Below are 25,828 nucleotides of genomic sequence, written 5' to 3'. Positions count from 1 at the left end.
CGTTTTGAAGCCAAGGACATGGCGGCCTGGACTGGGCGAGTGGTTTGCTTTAGCCCATGCAGATGGCGGTGGAGACAGGCCTGGAATCGTTCCAGGGCATGTTTTCCACACCGGGAGCAGAGAAAACCAGCCCCTACCTCTTACCCTCACTTGTGGGGGGAGTGGAGGGTTAGGGGAACAAAAGATATGAAGATGAATAAAAAGTGGGCAGTTTGCAGTTACCTAAAGCAGCTCCAGAACATTCACAGGGCAACATCGCAGCAGGAGGAGTAATCATCACTCTGTGCCTCCAGAATTGACTGCCCTACCGATGACTGCTGCTGACCAGGAAGTAGAATAAAACTTCTGTAAAAATGCCTGATATCTGGGAGCATAGACACCAGTAACATGTAGATAAAAACAGAGCCAGAGGCTTTAAAAATTCCTTCCCCTCACAGCGGTAGTCCAAACTGTATCAGAATCCATGACACGAGCAGCATGAGCTGAAGTTAAAGGCAGCCATATCCAACTTGTGAGGTTGTGTGCGTGCCCAGGGTGAGCCACGTGGCCATGTGATTCTCCCTACTCCAGCTGTCCTCAAGTGAGTGGTGATCACAGAATATGTCCAGTCTGCCCAGCCTTTTGCGGTCAGACACTAGCATTCCTGGGAAGGAAATAGCAAGAGCTAATAAAACCACAAGAGAAGCTGGATAGTACTCGTTTCCATCGTGTGCCAGTGCCAGCTGCTGCCCCCCACCACCTCCCTGAGACATTGTCCTTATAATAACAAATAACCAAATCAGGAGGTGATGTGTTTTAGAAAGAGCTCTCTGGCTGCAACATGGAAATGGGACTAAGGAAGGGAAGAGAGGAGAATATTTCAGCCGTCTTCCCCAAAGATGAGGCAGGCTCCACCCAAGGCAGTGGTAGCAGGGATGCAGAAGAAGGGAGTAGTTTAAGAAAAGAACCAATTGATTTCAGAGAATAGAGGAAAAGAAGGTTTGGGGTTAGGTGCCTGAGCTCTTGATGTTGCTGTCAACCTTCAGCATCATTCAGCTATCAGTGTTAATGTTGCTTCCAATATTCAGGCACTCAGGAAGAGCAGATTTGGTGTGGGTGTGAGAAGAAATGGCAGGTTCAGTTTGGGACATGCTGAGTTTAAGTTTTCTACACATCTCAGTGCATAGCTGGGAAGATAGCGGGGAGATGATTCTGCAGTTTAGGACTAGGGAGCTGAGCTTGTCATATAATTTTGGGGGATCATCTACAGGGAGGTGGTGGATAATTCCTTTATCTTATTTTTTCTTTTTTTTAAAATTTATTTAATTTATTTATTTTTGACTGCGTTGGGTCTTCATTGCCGTGCATGGGCTCACTCTAGTTGCAGGGAGTGGGGCCTGCTCTTCGTTGGGGTGCACAGGCTTCTCATTGCAGTGCTTCTCTTGTTGCAGAGCACGGGCTCTAGGTGTGAGGGCTTCAGTAGTTGTGGCTTGCGAGCTCTAGAGCTCAGGCCCAGTAGTTGTGGCGCACGGACTTAGTTGCTCCGCGGCATGTGGGATCTTCCTGGACCAGGGCTCGAACCCATGTCCCCTGCTTTGCCAGGCAGATTCTTAACCACTGCGCCACCAGGGAAGCCCTGGATAATTCTTAAGAATAGAGGATGTCATCCCAGGAGAGCATGTGCATGAGCAGAGAAGCTACTGGTCAGTGACTGAATCCTGGCGAACCCTGCTGCCTGAGAGATGGTAGTATTAGGACCCTTCCAAGGTTCCCTCTTACCTTTTTCCCTTCAATTAAAATCAATGCTTTCCTCATATGCTTGACCTGATGACCTTCTTTTCTTGCTATGACCCACTTTTTCTCTCTTTTTGGCCAGCCCAATTTATTAGTTTCCAATTGCAGATCATTCAGTGTGCTCTCTTTCTAAGGAAACATGCAGCAGCCATCTTCGAGTTAATGCTTTTCCTGGTGCTGTCACCTTCTTCTTTCAAAGCCCTTCTTGATTCTCACCACTCCATAGGAGTCTCTTCAGATTAGGTCTCCCTTAGCTCCAGCGGCAATTAATCAACTCGCAGGATAGTGGAATGCAGGAAGTGGAGGGTCCAGCTATCATTTGTCTCTCTCTCGAACATGACAAGTGAGGGGGAAGTCAGGTCAGATGATGTGAGATGACTTGCCCAACACTATACTGTCAGTTAAATGTAAAGTAGAGAGTAGAAATTGGGTCTCCTGACACCTAGTCAGGGGTTCTTTCTGTTAGGGTGTGATGCCTCATAGTCTTCTTCTGTGTGCCATGGTGATGGTTACTTTCCTTCATTTAAACATCCCGTTTCATTACTACAGTCCCCTCATCCTTCTTCAGTATAGCCCTATAGAGAGGCAGAGCAGCTATTGCTCTTATTAAATTGGCTCTCATTTGATATGGATCACTACCTTTATTCACTCGTGCCTTGAATGGACATTTCTACCACACATAATCCAGAGACCAAGGAAGTAACAAGGCAGTCCTACAAAAATACGCGTTATTATGAAAGCCTCAGGGATTGATTGATTGACTAGTGTAAGTGCCTGATAAGTATGTCTGCTATCACTAAGGTAAAGGATTATGATGGCTCTTCTCTAACCACTTACACACACACACACACAATCTCTCTGCCTTACCACCAACCTCTCCCTCACCCCGACTTGCACCCTATAAGGCTGTCCTAGATGCTTTCTGCTGAACTGACCTCTAAATAAAAGAAGATTAACAAGAGGATCAAATACTTTGCAAATTCATCTCAAGTTATTAATGATTGTTGTAAACATGTGGGTGCTTCAGTGGTTATTTTAGGAGAAAAAAAAGATCTCATGTGTGTGTTTACCTAGCTAGTCACTAGAAGATATTTGAATGTGTTAGCTTCATATATGGCTGTTTATCTAGTATAAAAGAGACCCACACCTTTTCTAGGCAAATTAGTGAGATCATATCTCCCCCACCCAAATCCTTCCAATTAAAGGTAACAAAAAATTGATAATGAAATATTTAGTATTTATTATAATAACCTATGAATTATGGACAAAGCAAATTTGACACAGTAAAATAATATTTTTATGTGTTGGTATGTTTTCTAGTACATAGGGGCCTGCTGTATATTTATTTTGTGTAATCCATTTGTGTTCATTTTAAAGCAGTCAGAACAGTCTTCCTGTTTTACATGATAGATTTTTTTTTGTGGTAAAATATATGTAATATAAAATTAACGATTTTAACCATTTTAAAGTGTACAGTTCTGTGGCATGAAGCACATTCACATTGTTGTGCATCTGTGATTATAGATTTTAAAACATGGCCTTGGGTGATTCTGGCTATATCTGACTTGTCTGAAGCATGAATCTTGATTGGGAAGGCAGGCATTGCATCAAAAAGTAGAGGGTACTTGCACAGGTTAACTTTTTACGAATGTTGCATCACCTTGTATTGTTTTGGCTTCACGATACTTGGTCTTCCCTATGTGTCATATATTAAATAATAGAGGTAAATTACATTTATATTTATATTGCACAACACTTTCTAGTAACTGGAGTCATGTGACACATTGCAAAACGTGGCATGGAAATCTCTAGCTTGGGTGGAAAACCAAACCCCCTAATATCCAGTCTGGTTTCTCTTTACAGGGTAATTTAAAGCCAACCTTTAAAGAATTCACCTTAAATAAACCTACTACTCAGTTAATAAATTATCATTTTTGAGCATTTACTTTGTACCTCCTGCTATGCTAAACATTAGATTTATAGCTATCTCATTTAATTCTTACAACAACTCCATTATTATCTCTATTTTACAGATGAGAAAATTGATACTTAGCTTATCTAAGATCAAGCAGGTGGTAAATGACACAGTCAGAACTTGATCTTAACCATTCTGCTATACTCTCTTCCTCCTAAGAGTGTCAGGTAAGAACTAAGCCTAACAAAGTAACTAACAGATTGAAGACATGCGATACTTCTTTATTAAGTCATTCAGAAAGAAGGTCGTATTTAGGTGATATGGCATAAATTTAGTTTAACCACATTTTAATAGGAAGGCCAGGAAGAAAACCCATGTAAAAGATCATTTAAATACAGATTAAACTTGGGTTATTCCTCTTGTCGTTACAGGGGTGGGTGAATGTTTCTCCGTAAGAGGTTGTGCCAGTAGGATGCACTCCTGTTCATGTTGATCTTAATTACTTAATAGAGGCAAGCAGGATGGAGGGAGCAGTTGTTGATTCTGTTTCACTAGATGCAATACTGAGTAATGAACAGGAAGACTATATAGATCTGATTTTTAGATTGTCTTTCAGTTTCTCTAAAAGATAGATTGTCGGTGTTTTTTTAAGTGATGTCACATTCTATGTAAAACTCCTTTTAACATAGCTTATTGGAGGGGTGGTGTAGCAGATGGCTCTTAGTCAGAGCTGGTGTGAATTCTTCTCCTTTGTGAGCTTGAGCCTGAGCAAGCTTCTCAGTTCCTCCCATCTTCACCTTTCCCACCATTAGAGTTGAGGTCATAATACGTACCTCACTAAGTGCCCAGTAAATGGTAGCTTTCCTCTTTCCACCTCCCACCACCTTTCTCCATTCAACAGACAATTACTGAGAATCTCTTGTGTGTTAGCTCCTGTCTTGCACACTGAACTCTTCTAAGAGCTCATAGTGAGAGGCAGGGAGGCATCTGACCAGCTATTTGTGATGCAGTTTAATAGAAACGGTAGAACACTCACCATTCGCTCGATGCCAAAGAAGCACCAGGTATGGAACAAGTACTTGTTGGGGGTGGGGGGGAGGGGGTTGAGTGAGTAGCAGTGTTTATTTTAAACATCTTTTGTGTTTAACGGTCATTCAGTACTTGGTGAACATTAAACTTTTGTGTTTTGTGGTTAGAAGTTAGCTTGACGTAAACACTAGTCTGATTTGCAATGCATGGCAATTTGATTTTTGTTGTTGAGTTAACAATATGGTCGAGCAGATACAGCATTCCTTATAGTGATCCCTATCAGAAGTTACTGCTTTTATGAGACTGAAACCACCCCTGTACCTGAAATATTGTTAGCTTGTTAATAGCACACAGGGTTGTGGAACTATGATACTTAGGGAGCATCTAATATGTGGCAGGCCCTGGGTGACAAGGGAAGTCCTCACCTTCCCAGAGCCTGTGGTGTTGGGAGAAGGTAGACTGGACAAGAAATGGGCACAGAACAGCATGGCACACGGTATCCTTGTTGGGTGGTATCTTGACGCTTCCGCTGGTCCCAGCATTATTCCTGTTGCATTATACTGTTAATTTGTACAAAAGAAGAATTTTGAAATTATAATTTGATGTGATATTAAGGTCATTTAAGACTGCTGTGGCATTTATCCATTGATCCATCACTGATTCAAATTGACTCACTGTCATTATAATGTAGCCAGTCAGGCTGAATTTGACAGCACTTCTGCATTCAGATTTGTCAGATGTCATGTTTGGTGAGTAAGCTGGCAAATATGAAATTTTCTCCTTTCTTTCTGAAGGGTGAAGGCTTAGCTTCTGCCTCTGAATCTCTGTACCTGTCAGGAGCAGATGGAAATGCCTGAGGCTCTGTCCCCACTGCTTTGCTTATCACCCTTCCAGGCCCACCGTGTCTGTACCCCAGATGTGTGCACAGATCTTTCAGAGAGCCAGGCCTGCTCCTCCATACCCTTGGTTCCTAACTGGGTGGGGAAACCTGATCTGGTATTATTGGTTCACTCAATAATTGCTTACTCAATACTCATGATGAGCGCAGGGGCAGAACTGGGACATGGGAGCACCCTGGGTGGGCTATTAACTTGTTACTCTGGGCAGGCTAATGATTTGATGTCACTTCAGACTGCTATTCGTTAAATATTTGTTCACATTTTTAAGAGAAGCCAGGAGCTGTATGAGAGAGAAGAGGGTAGCCAAAGAGCCCCTCTAGTTCCCACTTCTGCCAGTTGCCAGGATCTCAACTGACCAGAAGTAGCAGACTCTTTGTCTTTCCTTCCAACCGCATTCTGAACAATCCCTGAGAAAAGTCTGGTAGATACTATTTTAGTTTAATTTAGCTAACTTTCCAAAGATGTTTCAACACCCCATTGATGAATTGGTACAGGGAAGCTGCCGTAATATCGAGGCGCTTAACCTAGCCTCGGAAAGAGATGCTGGGATAGATCCTGAGAATATAGGTAAATGAGATTCTGCCCCAGTCCTCAAGGAACTTGAGGCAGTAGCTTATTACATGTCATGAAACAGTGTGAGAGAACTATTGATAAAGTATTCCAGGAAAGGAGAGGGAAGAGCAGTGAACGCAGCCTGTGGAGGTCAGTGTGGCTCATGGCGGTGATTCATGGAGTGATCCTAGGGTGGGACCGATGGTGAAGTGAAATGTCCCTCTCTTCAGTAAATCTGGTATTCAGAGTCTGAACCTTTCAAATTGATGAAAATAGGATACTTTAATTTTACGCAACCTAAAGCCTTAATCTTATGGAATTGCACAAGGCAGGTTGAATAAGTGTGACATTGCAGGGATTCTTGCCATATTGACCTGCAAAGATTCTTGACTTCTTGCTAAATCTTAAAAGGAATCTATCACTGAAAGACAAATTCTCCCAAATGGAAAGCCTTTCTCAGATTCTAAGATTTTATAGTAGGCCTTTGCTTTTACTACAAAGGAGTTTGTTTTGTCAATCTCCGCTGTCTCCACTGACCAGAAGGAAATAAGAGCACCCAGACTTCTCAGTTTTCAAAGTAAAAGCCTTGGGGCGTTTTGTTTTTCTATCAGAAAGCTGATTACTCCCTATTATTTCTTAATCCACAGTCACTTGGGAGCGTTCCCTTCTGTGTCCCTCACTGGGAACCTTCTGAAAGGAGCTCTTATTTGAGAAAGGGAGCTCTCAGTGTTAGGCTTGTCATCTCCAAATCTTCCAGGATACATTTTTTTAGGTTATCTTGGAATTGATTTTTTCAGTGAAAATACACATCTTGTGTCTTGCCTCTGGGGAGAGTAAATGTTTTTCAGAGGGTAGGTAAAGCCGGTTTTATAGCCCCCATCCAGCATAGCTAGCTGGGGAGCCCACTGATGCTTCCTCGGCAGCTGGGTCTGTCACAATTACTGTGACAGTCCAAGTCCTGTTTTGATCTTGCCTAATATGGACTGTTTATTTCTATTCTTAGAAGCGTCGCCATTTAGTACTTTCACATTTCATTCTTGCAACTTATACTTTGGTTCGCTGCTGGGGAGGAAGAAAGGTGATAATGTTTGCTGTTGTTTCTAAAATTAGTTTGAGTGATTTGATTTTAGGCTGGATAAAGAAACTGAGCTACATTTTGTTTTTTTACTTGACAGCAATGGCTGCACTCTGAGATAACAAGTTGTCATTGTGAGAGAGCTTTCATTAAGTTCTGCATTTATATCTTCTCCGCAAAATATTACTCTGGTTTAGGTAAATGTGAAACAGAAAAGAGGAATGAAACTCATCGTTAAAACATGTTGGGAAGCATTCAACCCAATTCAAAGTAATGCACAATAAAGCAACAAGATCCTTTTCATGTGTGGAATTAGCGAAGACTTTTCTTTTTAATGATGATTCCCGCATCTGGTGAGGGTACTACTCATATTGTTTACAGGAAAGAAAATTAGTATAATCTTCTTGGGAAGTAATTGGATGTTATGTATCAGAAGCCTTAAAATGTTCATGCTCTTTGATCTATTACTCTTACTTTTGGAGGTCTATGCAAAGGAAATCATATGAACAGAGTTAGAGATGTTTACAGCATTATTAGTAATAAAAAGGGAAAACAAGATTCAGTAGGGAAATGATTTTGTAACCTATGACATAGCCATGTATGAACTACTATGCTTCAAAAATGATGTTTCGAGAAACTACAACAACATCGAGAAAGCCTCTGAGAAATGATGAGGCAAAAAGAGATCTCAGTATCATAACACTGAATTTTATAATGGCATAGTTGTGTAAAACTAGCAGGCCAGCAAAAACAAAAACAAAACTGGAAGGGGAAAACAATCCTAAACATTAAGTTGTTTTTCCCCATGTTTTCCTATTTTCTGTAAGAAGCATAGATATTTTCAATGAGTTTTTCTATCTTTTATTTATAAAATGAGTGGTGCCTCATAATGCTTACCTCATTCTTCATTAAAAATTTAAAGTTCATATTTTATGCCTTGTAAATTGCCATGCTGATGGGATTAAATGTGTAGCTTGTGACAGTGATTTTGTTTCTCTCCCTGGGTTTTATTTGACACCTTTTGTAAGAGGTCAGAAAGTGATCTCTTTAACAGCAGTGGCTTTTTAAAAAAGTTATCTTTTATATGTTTCATAAAGTTATTATAGCTGTTTGAAACTTTAGAACCACGTAAGTGGATATATCGTCTCTTTAAAGTGGATAAAATTGTCTTTAAAGTGGATAAAAAGTCCTATGATGCATAAAATATAACAATATGTTTATGATTTCTCTTTAGGAATTTTTTAAATAGAAACTAATTGCAGAGTTTCCGGTTGACCAGGCATTCATAGGGTAAGATTAATATTCTGAATTGTGAACACATGGTAAAGATAATTACTATTACACTGGTAGCTTGGGGCAAATAAGTACTGAATACTTAGTGTGTAAAAAGAGATTACTATTCTTACAGATGTTTTGAGTAAAGTCCTTTTGATGTTTTTAAACCAATTAAACAGAAAATTAAATCTGTATACATTTTGGTAAAATGTCATCTTCCTATCCTTTGTTGGTTTTGTAGTAGGAAAGGATATGTGTATGTGTTTGATATTTGTCATTTTTTTAACATTAAAGATCTAAGGAATATAATAAATGTCTATGAGAGACTTAGATTCCATGACTCCATGTCTATATTTTTCTGATTTTTGTTTAAGGTAGCATTTTAAAAAATTAATTAATTAATTTGGCTGCATTGGGTCTTCGTTGCTGCGCATGGGCTTTCTCTAGTTGCGGCGGGCTGGGGCTACTCTTCGTTGCGGTGCGCGCTTCTCATTGCAGTGGTGTCCCTTGTTGCGGAGCATGGGCTCTAGGCTCGTGGGCTTCAGTAGTTGTGGCATGCAGGCTCAGTAGTTGTGATGCACGGGCTTAGTTGCTCCGTGGCATGTGGGATCTTCCCAGACCAGGGCTCGAACCCGTGTCCCCTGCATTGGCAGGCAGATTCTTAACCACTGCGCCACCAGGGAAGTCCCTAGGGTAGCATTTTTAATGTGTAGAATTGGTTTGCCATGTTTCCGTAATGAAAACATGGCCATGCTTTTCTAGAGTAGGTAAGTCAGAAATAAACAAGTTCTATATCCTGTTGCTTCCTGCAAACATCATTCATCTTTTACAGTTGTGGAAGTTTAATCTTAAATTAGCTCTGTGGCAGAGCTTTTGACTTTGACATGATGAATGATTAATTTGTACACTGTATTAAATTGCATGGCTCTCCAGTGTTGTGAATATGACATATGTCTTAAAGCTGTGTCACTCAGCTCTGAACATAGAGTCCAGGTAAAGCAGTGGTGGGGACAGTGGATCTATCCCCTGCTGTATTCTGAACACCTTTCTTTTTAAAGATGAAGGTAGATACTTGGACTTCTCGAGTATATCCGCATTTCCCTGCTGATTCATTGAGTTGACTGCGAATTCTTAAAAGCTAGTAATAGATCAGCTACTTCTCTCCTTATGACTCTTCAGTGGCTTTTCCACCACTCCTATACTACTTATAGTTATCCTAACTCTTTATCTTGACTGCAGGCCCTCTGTTACTCTACTTTCCCCAGGCTTCTGACATTCCAGCCAGGTGTCCTCCTTTCTGATCTGCACACATCCTAAGCTTCTTGCTCCTTCTCCCTGGAATGATCTTCCCCAGTATCATCATCTGGTAGGCTCCATTTAGACCCCTGTTCTAATGGTAGTCCTTCTAAAGAGGCCTTTCCTCACTCCCCAGTCTAAAGTAGCTATGTATTCTTCATAACATTTCTGATTTTATCATGTGTGTGTATTTGGTTTTCTCTCTTTCCTTACTACACAGTAAGGTCCCTGAGAGCAGGGATCTTGTCTGTCTTGCACATCTATATTTCCCTAACACTTAGAACTCTGCCTGGCACATAGTAGACATTCTAAATATTTGTTGCATGAACAGACTAAATCCTGACCTTTGTTTGACAAGTACTGCTTTACCATTCTCAGTAACGTTTCACCCATTCTCTTTGGATATTTTGTTTGTGTAGAACCGAATGCAGTGCTTACTTTTGGCCATCATCCCACTCATTTTGGCACTGAAATGACAGTATAAGATGGTGCTGCTAACTCTCAACTATGCATGCCTTCTCTCCACAATAGGATTGTAAATCCCATGAAAGCAGAAACAAGGCCTCATATTTCCTTGGTATGCCTTTGTAGTCCTAACCTCCATAATTGAATGTATATAAATGTTAACTTTAGAGAAAGGGTTAAGACTAGTGGCTTAATCATATGTTTAAGTATTTCTAGAATACACTGGTTTGTGTGTCCCAGAGCTAAAAAAAAAGAAAAATCTCATTTTGATTTATAGTTTTAAAAAATTATAACACAGAAATGTTCTGGACTATTTTTGCAACTTCATGTTCCAAACCCCTGTTTTATTTTATTAATAAGCCCTATTATTACTTAGGCTAGGTGACCAGAAGCAATGCTCTCAACCTCCTAGTTCTTTTCAAATTAGGCAAGGTGGCCTTAAGCCCATGTTCTACTACCCTGTGACCCTAGAGAAGCTGCTTGAACATCTTTGAAATTTAGTTTCCTTATGTGTGAAGAGTTAGACTCTGATCTCTGTGGTTTCTTCTTGGGTTAAACAGTCCATATGATTCTGCTGCTGTGAAAGGTAGGTCACCTATGGAAGAATTACTGTAGAAGCAAATGGACTGATGATCACTGCTATCGGCCAGTCATTTGAAAGGAGAGCGTGTGTGGTTCCCCAGGGACTGCACAGGGACTGGGTTTGGCTCGACTTTATGGCTTGCTGACTCTGGGGTGATGGGAGGGGGTCAGGAGAACAGTTTTATAAACAATGAAGATGGCGGAGAAGGGTTTGAAGTTGCTGTCTGTTTACAGATTCTCGGAATTATGTAGCCACTGGTGGCTTATGCTCTAGTGTTAACATTACAGTAATAGGACTGCAGCTTCTCTTCATTTTAAATGTAGTCTAGATAATCTGGTAGCTTACTTAAAGCATCAAAGAATTGAGAGGTCTTTTTCTAAAAACACAATTACCATCTAAATTAAATGCACGATGTATTTCATAACCATCAGAAACAAGGAATAGTGAAACAATGTTCCTTAAAGTTCAACAACTCCAATTTAATTAGGATTTCTAGAGTTGTTCACGTGCTCTTAGTTGTCGTATTCAGTAACTTTCTCCTGGGACTTTAGATGATACGGGTAATTTTTCTAATATTTAGCATATTATCTGATTGTTTCACAGATCCATTTCCACTCTACAGCTTTGTGTAAGAAGCTGCAGAATGATAGTTACACATCACTATTCTCCTTTGGTTTCTCTGTTTTGACTATGATGTCAGACCCTTTGATTTCTGTGCTCCAGAAACACTGTGCTGCTTTTTTACCTCACTGACCCTGCTATTCTATCCCCCTTTACTCTTCCTTGTCTGATAGTCCTTCCTCATCTGATATGTTATAAAGGGGAGAGAGATTCTATTCTTCACTCACTAAATTCTTTCAAAGAATTAATTCATTTCTGTGGCACTATCTACTACTTAAATGCTCTTGACTTCCTATAGTGGATTAAAGATGGCTGCAAATACTTTGTGATTTTCCCCATCAAGAGATGGAGTCTATTTCCCTTCCTTTTGAATCTGGGCTGGATCTGTTTCCTTTTTGCCCCATCAAAAGGAAGAAATGGTGTGGAGTAATTTCTAAGGCTAGACCTTAAGGAGATTTGTAGCTTCTGCTTTTGTGTGCTTGTAATGTTCCTACTTAGAACTTAGCCACCTTGCTCTGAGGCAGCCTAAACAGCCATGTGTGGAGGAGTGACAAAGCCCCTGGTCATTAGCTGAAGCTGAGCTCCAGGCCAGCAGCCAGCCAAAATGCCAGCCCTGTGACTGAGGCATTTTGGACCTTCAGCCAACACCACATGAAACAGAACTGCCTCATCATCCCACAGATTCATCAGAAATGATGAATGGTTATTTCAGCTGCTACGTTTCGGGATGGCTTGTTACATAGCAATAAAGAACCAAAACAAAAATTGGTGCCTAGAAGTGAGGTGTTGCCACAAGAAAACGTCTGGCATTGGCTTTGAGACCAGGTAGCAGTGAACCTGAAGGGGAAGTAAGAAGATTATTGGACTTCCCTGGTGACGCAATGGTTAAGAATCCACCTGCCAATGCAGGGAACACGGGTTCGAGCCCTGGTCCGGGAAGATCCCACATGCCGTGGAGCAACTAAGCCCATGCACCACAACTACTGAGCCTGCGCTCTAGAGCCCGCAAGCCACAACTACTGAGCCCGCGTGCCACAACTACTGAAGCCCGCGTGCCTAGAGCCTGTGCTCCAAAACAAGAGAAGCCACCGCAAAGAGAAGCCTGTGCACTGCAACGAAGAGTAGGTCCCACTCACCGCAACTAGAGAAAGCCCGCACGCAGCAATGAAGACCCAACACAGCCATAAATAAATAAATAAATAAAAGTTTTTTAAAAAGAAGATTCTTTTTTTAAAAAATTTATTTATTTATTTATTTATTTTTGGCTGCATTGGGTCTTCGTTGCTGTGCGCGGGCTTTCTCTAGTTGCATTGCTGTGTGTGGGCTTCTCATTGCAGTGGCTTCTCCTGTTGTGGAGCACCGGCTCTAGGCATGCGGGCTCAGTACTTGTGGCTCACAGGCTTAGTTGCTCCATGGCATGTGAGATCTTCCCGGACCAGGGCTCAAACCTGTGTCCCCTGCATTGGCATGCAGATTCTTGACCACTGCGCCACCAGGGAAGTCCCAGAAGATTCTTAATGGTGGCTCGAAGAGCAGTGAGGAAATTGCTATTGGAGGATATAAAATGGTACCCTTGTTATGTATTGACAAAAAAATTAAGATTGACACTTACAGTAACATGGAAGATAGAAAATGAACCTAACCGATTTGTGGATCTAGCTTAGATTTCCCAGCAGAAGTTTGGAAGTACCAATTGACTTTTTAAAACCACTTATGACCAAAGTATTGTAAGAGAGAGATTAATTATAGAAGAAACGGTTCAGATTTTAAGTAGACTTTAGAGGACATATTTCCAATCCAGAATTTTCTGGGGTCGTGAATAAAACTGTTTCTTTCAAAGTAAGAAACGGCCTCAGGTTGAAAGATCAGATCCAGAGCAGCACTAGTGCAGTAAAACTTGGTCTTAAGGTACAAATAAAAGCCAGGCAACAGGTATAGGACCCTGTATTAAGACTTTAAAAAGATTTAAGGCAGTGCCTCTTCTCAGCTAGACAGAAGGGCTTCTAAGAATCTTAAGGGTGTTGTCCCATAGCATACTGGACATGATTTAGATGACAAGATCCTAGACTTCAAGCCTGAACTTGATGCCATAGCAGAATGAAACGTCTGGGGGGCTTGGCAGAGGGTGAGGCTTTCATGTGAGAGGAATGTAAATCATTTGTGGGCAGAGAGTAGACTGCAGTGGATTAAACACGGCTGCACATTCTTTGCCTCTTTTCCCACTGAGAGGAGGCATTTGCCTCCTTGAATCTGGGCTGGTACCTGACTCCTTTGACCAATAGAATATAGTGGACATGACACCGTGTAGCTTTGAGAGCTATCCCATGAAAGAACTGCAGGTTTTGCCTCTTTGCTTGAAATGCACTGTTTTAGAACCCAACCACCAAGCTATGTGAGGACACTCGAACAGCCACAAGAAGTCTCACACAAAGTACCAGCCAGCAGTCAGCACCAACTACCAACCTGATGAATGAAGACATTTTGGACCTTCCAGCCATCTTTGTGCCAGCCAACACCAGGAAATAAAAGAACCACCCACAGAATCACAAGAAATAAAACTATTTTTAAGCTGTTGAGGTTTGGAATATGCAGAATAGTTAGCCAAAATCCTTCCCATCTATATGCTTCCAAGTTCTAGCCTCTCTGTGGAAAGGCTTAATCATCTTAGATACACCCTGCCTAACATGTGAACGAAATATTCTTCTGCCTTCTGCATTTTTGTACGTTCAGTTATTTATTGTACAAATACTTACTGTACACCATGTGCTATAAACTGTGGAAGATCCTATAATACCATAGGATCAGAATCGGAATCCTTTTGACCCTGTTTCTCCATGGACCTCTCTTAGGACATTTGATGTTGCTAAGTGGCATTGAATTTTCATTTACAGTGACTATTTCATTCACTGCTTTCTTTTCAAATATATTACAAAAGTTCTCCATATTATTTCTGGCCCACGTGATTGAAATAGCCTTTCAGCCACCCCCTTGTTTCTAATCCTTCTCCTCAAATCCGTCCTGCAAATCTCTCTAGCTCAGTGACTCAGTGTTCTCCTACCGTACACCTGAGTCTCTGAAGGTTCCTCTAGTTGATGGTAGCTGTTACTTTGTAGTTTGTGGGGAGGAGGAGCACTCTAGACATCTGAAACTTCAGGAAGACTTAAAAAGTTGGCACTTTCCCCAGATATTTCATTGCCAATCTATCTTGTGAGCTTCTCCTCCTGGGAGATTTGAAAAAAAAAAAAATTGCTGACCTCACCTAGACCAACTAAAGTGTTCTTTAAGAGTGGCCCTGGGTTTAAGTTTCTTATAAAAGTGCCCCAGGGGATTCTAATGTGAAGCCGAAGTTGAGAACCACTGTCTTAGATTTGTGATTCTCAAGAAGTGGTCTCTGCACCAGCAACATCAACATTAACTAGGAATTTGTTAGAAATACACATTCTTGAGGCCTAATGCAGACCTAATGAATCAGAAACTCCAAGGGTGGGACCTATCACATTGTGATTTCATAAGCTCTCCAGTGATTTATGAACGTTGATGTTAGAGAAACACTTTACTAGATGAATCCTAGTTCCCTTCTAGATCTCAAAGCTAGTGTCTGGCTAGTGATCATTTAAGTGCTTGAGAAATGCTAAGTAATTGTCATCAGTTTTCTGAAGAGTGAGTGGTTCAGGGGGTTATTTATAATAGTATAAAGCAAAGGAGCAAATTAATCCTGGATACTAATGCATCGTTTCTCAGAGAGAGAACTCAAAGAGCTCGGTGCTTTGTGACCACCTAGAGGGGTGGGATGGGGAGGGTGGGAGGGAGCCGCAAGAGGGAGGAGATATGGAGATATATGTATATGTATAGCTGATTCACTTTGTTATAAAGCAGAAACTAAGACACCATTGTAAAGCAATTATACTCCAGTAAAGATATTAAACAACAAAAAAAAAGACAAAATAAAATTGCAGTTAGATATATGTTAGACCCAAGAAACATCTTTTTTTTAAATAAATTTATTTATTTTTATTTTTTTTATTTTTGGCTGCGTTAGGTCTTCGTTGCTGCATGCCGGCTTTCTCTAGTTGCGGCGAGCGGGGGCTACTCTTTGTTGTGGTGCGCGGGCTTCTCGTTGCAGTGGCTTCTCTTGTTGCAGAGCATGGGCTCTAGACACACGGGCTTCAGTAGTTGTGGCAGGCGGGCTCAGTAGTTGTGGCTTGTGGGCTCTAGAGCACAGGCTCAGTAGTTGTGGTACACTGGCTTAGTTGCTCTGCGGCATGTGGGATCTTCCCGGACCAGGGCTCGAACCTGTGTCCTCTGCATTGGCAGGTGGATTCTTAACCACTACACCACCAGGGAAGCCCAGACCCAGGAAACATCTTGATGAGAAGTAGGACTAAGCATTTTGAAAGGATGTAAGGCGATTTTAAAATCAATTTTCAGTGAGAGTAGTATAGAGAAACCCCATTCTGTATTGTTTGGCTGTGTCCCTGCCTGGGGCCAGAGACAGAGAGCTTTGAAGTAGCATCCAGTTCTCATTATACAATGACTCTAAATACCATCTGATCATCATTTGTTTATTTTTTCACTGGTTGTTTTGGAAATGCTTTCAAAGTAAAACAAGGACTAGTGGGAAGTAAAGACTGGCTAACTTGAGTGTTGTTGTTCCAGTCTTAGAGACTTTGGGGTGAGATTGTCAGATGAATTCATCTGCTTTGAAAAGCTTTTATGATTTTTTAACAATGTTTAAAAGCTAAAGGAATGGGATTAGGACCATAAAATCCTTTACTTTTAACTTTGTTTCTTTGAACTGATTTAGTGCATTTGTATATTAGAAATAGAGATCTGATTTGGATTGGATCCTCATTGTTTGCAAAAATATGGTCTGGAAAAAATTTCCTGGACACACAAACAGTATTAAATGTTGTAATGACAAAGGACAGCTATGCTCTAACTCTCCAGTTAAGCACTTCAATTAGAAAAATTAACATCATTTAACATATAGGAATGCTTGAGACTTTTCATACATCATTAAATCCAGATGCTATATATTTATATAAAGTCTTAAATTGTTCAGTGGAAAATGTTCAGTAGAAAAAGTCTAGCTGAGAAAGCAGATTATATAGTATGTAAACGGAGACATTGTGGAAAGCTATATCCTTTGTATCCTTATCTTTCAAAGATTAAAATGGAACCCAGTTATAATGCAGATGTTGGGGTAAGTTGATGTCTTAGTCCCTTCAGGCTGCTATAGTAAACTACCACAGACTGTATGACTTTAACAACAAACATTTATTTCTCACAATTTCTGGAGGCTGGGAAGTCTAAGATCATGGCACCAGCAGATTCAGTGTCTGATGAGAACTCACTTCCTAGTTCATAGATGGCCACGTTCTTGCTGTTTCCTCACATAGTGGAAGAGGCAGGAGAGCTCTCTGGGGTCCCCTTTATAAGGGCACTAATCCCATTCATGAGGGCTCCACCCTCATGACCTAATCACCTCCCAAGGCCCCACCTCCTCATACTATCACATTGAGGGATTAGGATTTCAAAATATGTATTTTTCAGCGACACAAACATTCAGTCCATTGCAGTTAGGGGAGGGAGTTAAATATTCAAATTTTTCTTAGCTTTTGAAAGAACTCAGACTGGCTTAATTGGATTGAATGATCTGGACAGTGTGGTCTGGTGTGGACAAGGACTGAGATTTTAGCCTGAGGACCTGGGTTCTAGTTGTTGCTATTTCTTGCCAGTTTCGTCACCTTGGACAAGATAACTCCTTTGGGCCTGCCTTATTTTCCATGTTTATAAAATGTGAAGGGGCTTCCCTGGTGGTGCAGTGGTTGAGAATCTGCCTGCTAATGCAGGGGACACGGGTTGGAGCCCTGGTCTGGGAAGATCCTACATGCCGCGGAGCAACTAGGCCCGTGAGCCACAACTACTGAGCCTGCGCGTCTGGAGCCTGTGCTCCGCAACAAGATAGGCCGCAATAGTGAGAGGCCCGCGCACCGCAATGAAAAGTGGCCCCCGCTTGCCACAACTAGAGAAAGCCCTCGCACAGAAACGAAGACCCAACACAGCCAAAAATAAATAAATAAATAAATATTTTTTTAAATGTGAAGAATAATATTTATCTTAATGGTTTGTTGTAGGTATGAAACAAATTAATGTAAATGAAAGTATTTTGAAAGTAGGAAAACAGATATTAGATTATTAACAACAGATTTTTATTCTCTTATTGACAAGGAACTCATCAAAGGAAATCTGAATTAGATGATTAGAGGAAAAGTTTATAGTTCTTAAAAAGATGAACAGGAAAAATTCTTTACAAATAATTCTCAGTTAGAATAAATATGGCAGGGCTTCCCTGGTGGTGCAGTGGTTAAGAATCCACCTGCCAATGCAGGGGACACGGGTTCAAGCCCTGGTCCAGGAAGATCCCATATGCCGTGGAGCAACTAAGCCCATGTGCCACGACTACTGAGCCAGTGCTCTAGAGCCCGTGAGCCACAACTATTGAGCCCACGTGCCACAGCTACTGAAGCCTGCATGCCTAGAGCCCATGGTCCACAACAGGAGAAGCCCCCGCAATGAGGAGCCCACGCACCGCAATGAAGAGTAGGCCCAGCTCGCCGCAACCAGAGGAAAGCCCACACGCAGCAACAAAGACCCAATGCAGCCAAATAAAAAAAATAATAATAATAATAAAATAAATAAAATAAAAATAAGAAAGAATAAATATGGTGAACTTGTAGTCAGTTGTGGTTCACTAACAGGTTAGTTATAGTAGTTTCTCATTCTGATTATTTTAAAATATTACTGTAGTTGGAGGTTTGTGACTCTTCTTTCTTTTTGTGTTTAAAGTAGAAAATATATCTGCAATATCTAAAGGAAACTGTATTGTACAGGAATTATCATGATGGCTGGGTAGCATTCTGGAGTTATGCAATAAATTCTTTCCTGGCACATTACAGATGCAATGCAGTGGAAGAATATGTAAAATGTTTCACAGATCAAATGTCTTTATTGTGCTTAACTACACATAAATGCAGTTGTGTATCATATGTTGTCAGTCTTTTAAAAATGAATTGTGAATAAGAAACTCATATTCCAGTGGTGCTAAGTATGAATTAATACACAGCTGAATTGTCACACACTAACTGTGCTTTCTGGCCTGCAAAATAATTTGATCTTCAGTAGTAATTATAAAGAAGGCTTTACACATGGATTGGTAAATCCAAAGTAAATTTCAGACATGCTAACTCTTTGATCTTTGAAAATGACAAGGTTACAAGAGTATTGCTAAAAATACCGTAAATACAATTTGGGGTCAGTACTCTGAGCTGGATTTTGAGTACTTAATAAACCAGAAAAGGATTGTATCTTCCAGGCAAATATATAAACCTTCTCAACAAGTTTTCAGAGGATACATAGGCACTAAAAAATGCAATTTTCACACCCAACTAAAAATTTTGTGTGTTTTAGAATGTTCTCACATTTCAAACTAATTAGTATATATGTAATTTAAGCTATTGCAAATGATTGAAGTAGATGCTAAAAATGACTTTTATTAACCTATAAGGTAAGGAACAAAAACCAATAGGTTTTAATATAAAGGGTAGCTACATTTAATAATGTCATAATTTCAGAGAATTTCAGTCATATTTCTGAGCTGTGTCTTAAAAAGTTATTAACTTGTAACTATATTTAATGAATCAGTAGGCTAAATTTTAAGAGCACTGAGTCTCATTTGGTTAGATGTATGATAAAGTACAGAAATTATATGGTTTGACAGGCCATCTGATAAATGCAAATAAGACCAACTGTGTATGAGGATTGAATGAGCGAAATTAGCATATGGAGACTGCTTGGAAAAAGCTAAGTGTTGTAGATACAGCATTTTAAAATATGTTAACATCTAAATTTCCGTAGAAACTTCTCTGTAAGTTAAGGAAGTTCAGAGGCTGAGCGCAATCTGGTATGTGGATGGGGTCTTATATAAATAGCTTTGCCAGAATGTCTCCCAGTGTGAAAAGTCAACTGGTCTATGAAAATCCACTTGCCATGTAATGTCTTATGATGGAGAGGGTCTCTAACGACAGTATCTCCAATTTTGTTTGTTTGGATGACCACAGCTATTTCAAGATATCTATACTTTCTCACAGAATGAAGACAATCACAGAGATGGTGTGTCTAAGAAATTTCAAAAGGTGTAGGCCTCCTGACTGAAGCACAGTCAACTTATTGGATTCATTTTTTTTCATTATAGTAAGTATAAATATTTAAAGTATATTGTTTTGGCCAATGTTGACCTGTGCTCTTTGTTGAATAAATATTTGCTGTCTGTCAAATACCCTTATTGTTAGAGCTGTTTGTGTTTACATTCTTCTACAATTTCAGTTGTGTATCTGAAATGAATATAACTCCCAGCATCTTTGAGGGGACAAATAAAGCCATAGAATTTGAGCTGGTAGAGCCCTTAGAGATGATCTCGTTCACTTTCTTTATCCATTACAAGAAATTCCTTTGCAACATCCTTGACGGATGGTCATCTTATTCAGCTCAGCCCTGGCAGGAGAAGGGCCTGAACTATTTCACAGAACTATTTCTATGGATGTTCTACTACAAATTAAATCACAATGTCACTTTCTAAAATGTGCACCCACCTAGTTCTGCCTCTGGAACAAATCCACTTATTCTTTAATCCAAGAGGTAGTCCTGCAAAAATGTAAAGATAAATTCTCAGGTTCCCCTAGTCATCTTTTATCTCAGCTGAATATCATCAATTACTTGTGTTCCTCCATAGGAAATGGTTCGTAGACAAGTAGCTCCTGATTATTTTGTTGCCCGATTAGTCTTTAACCTATGACTGAATGTTGGGTTACAGGTGTGATCTTACCAGGCAGACACAGAAGGACTGTTGACCCTTTATCTGGGTTCATGATTTAATATGGCCACAGATTATAGTCATATTATGGCTATATTTAGCGTAAAGATAGCATATAGCTATATTTTGCGTAATAGCTATGACACAATTAGCTTAATGCATGCATTCATGTCAACTAAAATCCTTAGGTATTTTTCACATGTTCATCCAGCAATGTTTTCTGCCCTCCTTTCCTCCCGTCATGTTGATGGTATTTTGGGGTCTAAGCCCAGACTTTCTATCTGTCGCATATAATCCTCTTGTTTTTGGTTTTTGTCTTGTCTTGACACACAGTTATGATTAACTGCAGTGGAGTGAAGCAGAAGGGGAGGAGTTGAGAGTTAGAAATAGACCCACTAAACTAGAGTAAGGGAAGGAAGCCCTGGAAAATTATTTAATCAAGCCATAGGTCCTAAGAGGAAGTTGAATCCATATAGTATGATGATGGCCATCATCATACTATAGGATGCAGGTGGAAAGTGGTGCTCCAGGCTAGTAGTTAAAATCAAGGATCCTGGGATGCCCTGGCAATGGGGAGAGCATGAAGGTATAGGGTTCATGGTCAGATGGTCAGGAATATGTTAGGGCTGACCAGCAAAAGAAAAGACACTTATTCATAGGTATCAGAGCCTCTGTAATGGGATTCTAGGGTTCAAGGCAGGATACCAGTCCCTTGAAGGAAGACCAATGAAAGCAAAACAGTTTTTCCTGGGGGTGCTACCAGTACTAGGGTATCTAGAGAGAGAAACTCAGACCCAGGAAAGATGATAAGACTTAAGACTCAAAAAAGTGCAAGAGAAGTCCATGGATGAAGGTTGCAGCTGAACCACCAGCAAAGATGACCATGCTACTGTGATTTTTTTTTAACCAGAATTGTTATAAACCAAATATTTCCTTTTATCTGTCTTACTCTGTGCCATCTTATAGGTGGTCTGGATTTTACTAGTTAACAATTTTTTAAACGATTTAGGTAAGGCTGAATACTACATAAATCATTTCTGTAAAGAGCATTGTTTGAATACTTTAAATATGAAAATGCAAAATCCACCTTGTTTTTCTGAAGGCAAAAATAGTAATAGCATGGGCCCTTAATCATTTATACTATTAGTACTTTGCCATCAAAACATTAAACATGAGAGAGAGTCCCTTCCACAGTGTTGTAACTGGGGCTTTCTTCCCCATCCATTTTTTAAGCCATTACCGTTTTGTGCCAGCTTTTAAATATTCTAAGTTGGATGTGAACGTAAGTTACAAAGCAAGAGCTTGGGGGGAAAGGAGATAATGTATTAAATCACAGTTTGTTCTGAACATAGAATTGGTACATCCCTCTAATCCTAAGGGATAATTTTATAAAGCAGTGCTTGCTCAAAGGAAGTTCCTTGTCATGGTTGAAACACAACTCTTAGGCTGTAACCGATGCTCCAGACTTGGGAGTGGAATGTGAAAGAGAACTTATTCAGACCATTTGGAAGGTACAAAATGTGGCCGTTAGAAATTAGTAGCATAAGAACAAGTTTTCCTAATGTTGATTCAAGAAAATTCGGCTTCTGGTTTTTAGTAGCTTAGCATGAAATGAAGATGCAGGAGGAAACTAGATAGTTGCTTCACGTCCTGCACCAAATAAATACCTTTACAGATCCAATCTGGCTGTCACCAAGTGGTCTCTCATCTAAGGGACTTCACAGTGCTCAGCTGGCATAGCCTAAGGTTTCGAATGAAACCAGGAAACTTTGATACCTTTTGATCATCAGCCCTGCTTCCCAGGTTTTGCCCCTGAGCTAAATCCTACTTGGTTATGTACAAGCCTAAGAGTTTAAGCTTATTTGGGGTACTTGCTTCAGTGGTTTTTCTTTTATTTTCCTCTTCCAGTTTCTGTCCTCCTACAAGGGAAAGTCATGATTACACTAACAGAGCTAAAATGTTTAGCAGACGCCCAGTCGTCTTATCACATCCTAAAACCGTGGTGGGACGTCTTTTGGTATTACATCACCCTGATCATGCTGCTGGTGGCCGTGCTGGCTGGAGCCCTCCAGCTCACACAGAGCAGGGTTCTGTGCTGTCTTCCGTGTAAGGTGGAATTCGACAATCACTGCGCCGTGCCTTGGGACGTCCTGAAAGCCAGCGTGAACACGTCCTCCGATCCCGGGACGCCGCTTCCGCCCCCCCTCAGAATCCAGAACGACCTCCACCGACAGCAGTACTCCTACATCGACGCCGTGTGTTATGAGAAGCAGCTCCACTGGTTCGCAAAGTTCTTTCCCTACCTGGTGCTCTTGCACACGCTCATCTTTGCAGCCTGCAGCAACTTTTGGCTGAACTACCCCAGTACCAGTTCCAGGCTCGAGCATTTTGTGGCCATCCTTCACAAGTGCTTCGATTCTCCGTGGACCACCCGTGCCCTGTCAGAGACGGTAGCTGAGCAGTCAGTGAGGCCCCTGACGCTCTCCAAGTCCAAGGTTTTGCTTTCTCCCTCAGGGTGCTCAGCTGATGTTGATTGCAACAAGCAGTCATTACCCTACCCGCAGCCTGGCTTAGAGTCAGCTGGCATAGAAAGCCCAACTTCTAGCGTCCTGGACAAGAAGGAGGGCGAACAGGCCAAAGCCATCTTTGAAAAAGTGAAGAGGTTCCGCATGCACGTGGAACAGAAGGATATCATTTATAGAGTGTATCTGAAGCAGATAATAGTCAAAGTCATTTTGTTTGTCCTCATCATAACTTACGTTCCGTATTTTTTAACCTACATTACTCTTGAAATTGACTGTTCAGTGGATGTGCAGGCTTTCACTGGATATAAGCGCTACCAGTGCGTCTACTCCTTGGCAGAAATATTTAAGGTCCTGGCTTCATTTTATGTCATCTTGGTTATACTCTATGGTCTTACCTCCTCCTACAGCTTGTGGTGGATGCTGCGGAATTCTCTGAAGCAATATTCTTTTGAGGCGCTGAGAGAAAAAAGCAACTACAGCGACATCCCGGATGTCAAGAATGACTTCGCCTTCATTCTCCATCTGGCGGATCAGTATGATCCCCTTTACTCCAAACGCTTCTCCATATTCCTGTCGGAGGTCAGTGAGAACAAACTGAAACAGATCAACCTCAACAACGAATGGACGGTCGAGAAACTGAAAAGTAAGCTTGTGAAAAATTCCCAGGACAAGATAGAACTGCATCTTTTCATGCTAAACGGTCTTCCAGACAATGTCTTTGAGCTGACAGAAATTGAAGTGCTAAGCCTGGAGCTGATCCCTGAGGTCAAGCTGCCTTCTGCAATCTCGCAGCTGGTCAACCTCAAGGAGCTCCACGTGTACCATTCGTCCCTGGTGGTCGACCATCCTGCCCTGGCCTTTCTAGAGGAGAATTTAAAAATCCTCCGCCTGAAATTTACTGAAATGGGGAAAATTCCACGCTGGGTATTTCATCTGAAGAATCTCAAGGAACTTTACCTGTCAGGCTGTGTTCTACCTGAGCAGGTGAGTACCATGCAGTTGGAGGGCTTTCAGGACTTGAAAAACCTGAGGACCCTCTACTTGAAGAGCAGCATCTCCCGGATCCCACAAGTCATTACAGACCTCCTGCCTTCGCTGCAGAAGTTGTCCCTCGATAACGAGGGGAGCAAGCTGGTTGTATTGAACAACTTGAAAAAGATGGTCAATCTGAAAAGCCTGGAGCTGATCAGCTGCGACCTGGAACGCATTCCGCACTCCATTTTCAGTCTGAACAATTTGCATGAGTTAAACCTCAAAGAAAATAACCTTAAAACTGTGGAAGAGATCATTAGCTTTCAGCATCTCCAGAATCTTTCCTGCTTAAAGTTGTGGCACAATAACATCGCTTATATTCCGGCCCAGATTGGGGCATTATCTAATCTAGAGCAGCTCTCTTTGGACCATAATAACATTGAGAATCTGCCCCTGCAGCTTTTCCTATGCACCAAACTATATTATTTGGATCTAAGCTGTAACCACCTGACCTTCATTCCAGAAGAAATCCAGTATCTGAGTAATTTGCAGTACTTTGCTGTGACCAACAACAACGTAAGTAAATCCATTCTGCCCTTTATTCGGCCAGTCATTTGAGCATCTGCTGTTTGCAGTGTGTGATGTAGTTAAAGATAATGGACTTTAAGTCATACTAAGCCTCCTGAGCTCGGCCTGACTGCCACTTCTAGACATGTGACCGTGGAGAAATTATCAAAACACTGAGCATCGGTTTTTCATCTAATTTACAAGTTGTCATGGAGATTTTATGAAAAAATATATAAGCATTTGGCACAGTTCATGGCACATAGTAGGTACTCAACAAGTGTTCTCTTTATCCTCTTTCTCTGTTTTTTACATAAACATTACAATTGAAGTGTTTTAAACTAATTACTTAGTTATGGCAGTGCTTGCTTTCATTTTGGAAAAGTCTTAAGTATTTAGAAAGTTTCATAAAACTTTTCAGCTTCCAAATCTGTCATAGGAGAACTTTTTGTTAAAAATACTGTGATCATGAATTATTCATAAGTCTTTTTTGTGATACAGTAAGAACGACTTGAAATCTCCATGCATGTCTAGAAAGACAATTCAAAATGAAAGGCCTGGTTCTATAATGCAACACTAGGGCTCCTTAGAAGCTTTTTCCAGCATCTGTGCTTTAAAAATGAACCATAATTTGCAACAGTAAAGCCAAGTTAAGGAAAACTTAACTTTGCTGAAACAAGAAAAAACAAAATAAATGAGTAGTTTCCTAGGTTAAAATGTGAAGGATGAGGAAAAAGACAAAAAATCATGCTGGCTGAAAGGGCAAGAGAATGATGGTAACATCCATATGCGAAGAAGAAAAAAAAACCTGTCAGAAATCAGGTCTGCCAAAAGATGAAAGTGATCGTCCTCTAGTTAAAAATGGGAACTATTTTCTTCTGCTCTACCCAAAAAGTTACTATCTCCTGGACTTTTTATAATTCATATTTCATGTTAAATATAGCTACAAGCATGGTGTTGGCTAGTAAACATATTAATCACCAGACAGTATTTTCAGAAACCATGGACTGTTGGAAAAATACCAGAGAGTTGGGGAATGAGGCAAAATTCATACTGACTTTTAGAATTCTATGACTATATTCATATGTAAAAGGATAGAACCCATTATACAGTAAACAAAACATCTTCATGTCTTAAAGGATTATGAGGTTTTAAAACTCCTTTAAGATTGATCTAGATTAGCAGTTTACATCACAATTACCTGAAGGGCCTGTTAAAACACAGATTGCTGAGCCCCAGTCCAGGGTTCTGATTCAGTAAGTAGGTCTGCAGTTTGCAGTTCTAAAAATCTCAGGTGAAGCTGGTGCTGCTGGTCTGGTGACCATACTTTGAAAACTACAGGTCTAGAGATTTATCATTAGTGTCGTTTAATTATGCAGTTGATTAATACTAGATTTTGGTTACACTTTTTC

General features: G+C 40.6%; 1 protein-coding gene across 8 annotated transcripts in view; it reads left to right on the top strand.

Annotated features, from left to right (window-relative positions):
- The window catches only part of LRRC8B (leucine rich repeat containing 8 VRAC subunit B), a 73,422-nt gene that overhangs the window by 30,204 nt on the left and 17,390 nt on the right, over positions 1 to 25,828 (top strand). For 5 of the 8 annotated variants that reach the window (XM_082384125.1, XM_082384119.1, XM_082384122.1 and 2 more), the window contains 3 exons: positions 8,478 to 8,533; positions 19,634 to 19,736; positions 22,264 to 24,428. In XM_082384125.1, the coding sequence (XP_082240251.1) occupies positions 22,290 to 24,428 (2,139 nt within the window). In that variant the 5' untranslated portion in view covers positions 8,478 to 8,533; positions 19,634 to 19,736; positions 22,264 to 22,289. Of the gene's footprint in view, positions 1 to 3,806; positions 3,916 to 8,477; positions 8,534 to 19,633; positions 19,737 to 22,263; positions 24,429 to 25,126; positions 25,781 to 25,828 lie in introns of those variants that run through there. The other 3 variants (XM_082384123.1, XM_082384126.1, XM_082384124.1) reach the window with 3 other exon arrangements.

This window comes from Balaenoptera borealis, assembly GCF_965194805.1.
Source record: "Balaenoptera borealis genome assembly, chromosome: 1".
NCBI lineage: Eukaryota > Metazoa > Chordata > Mammalia > Artiodactyla > Balaenopteridae > Balaenoptera > Balaenoptera borealis.
The sequence above is the reverse complement of the archived record's forward strand: the minus strand, read 5'-3'. Positions and strand labels throughout refer to the sequence as shown.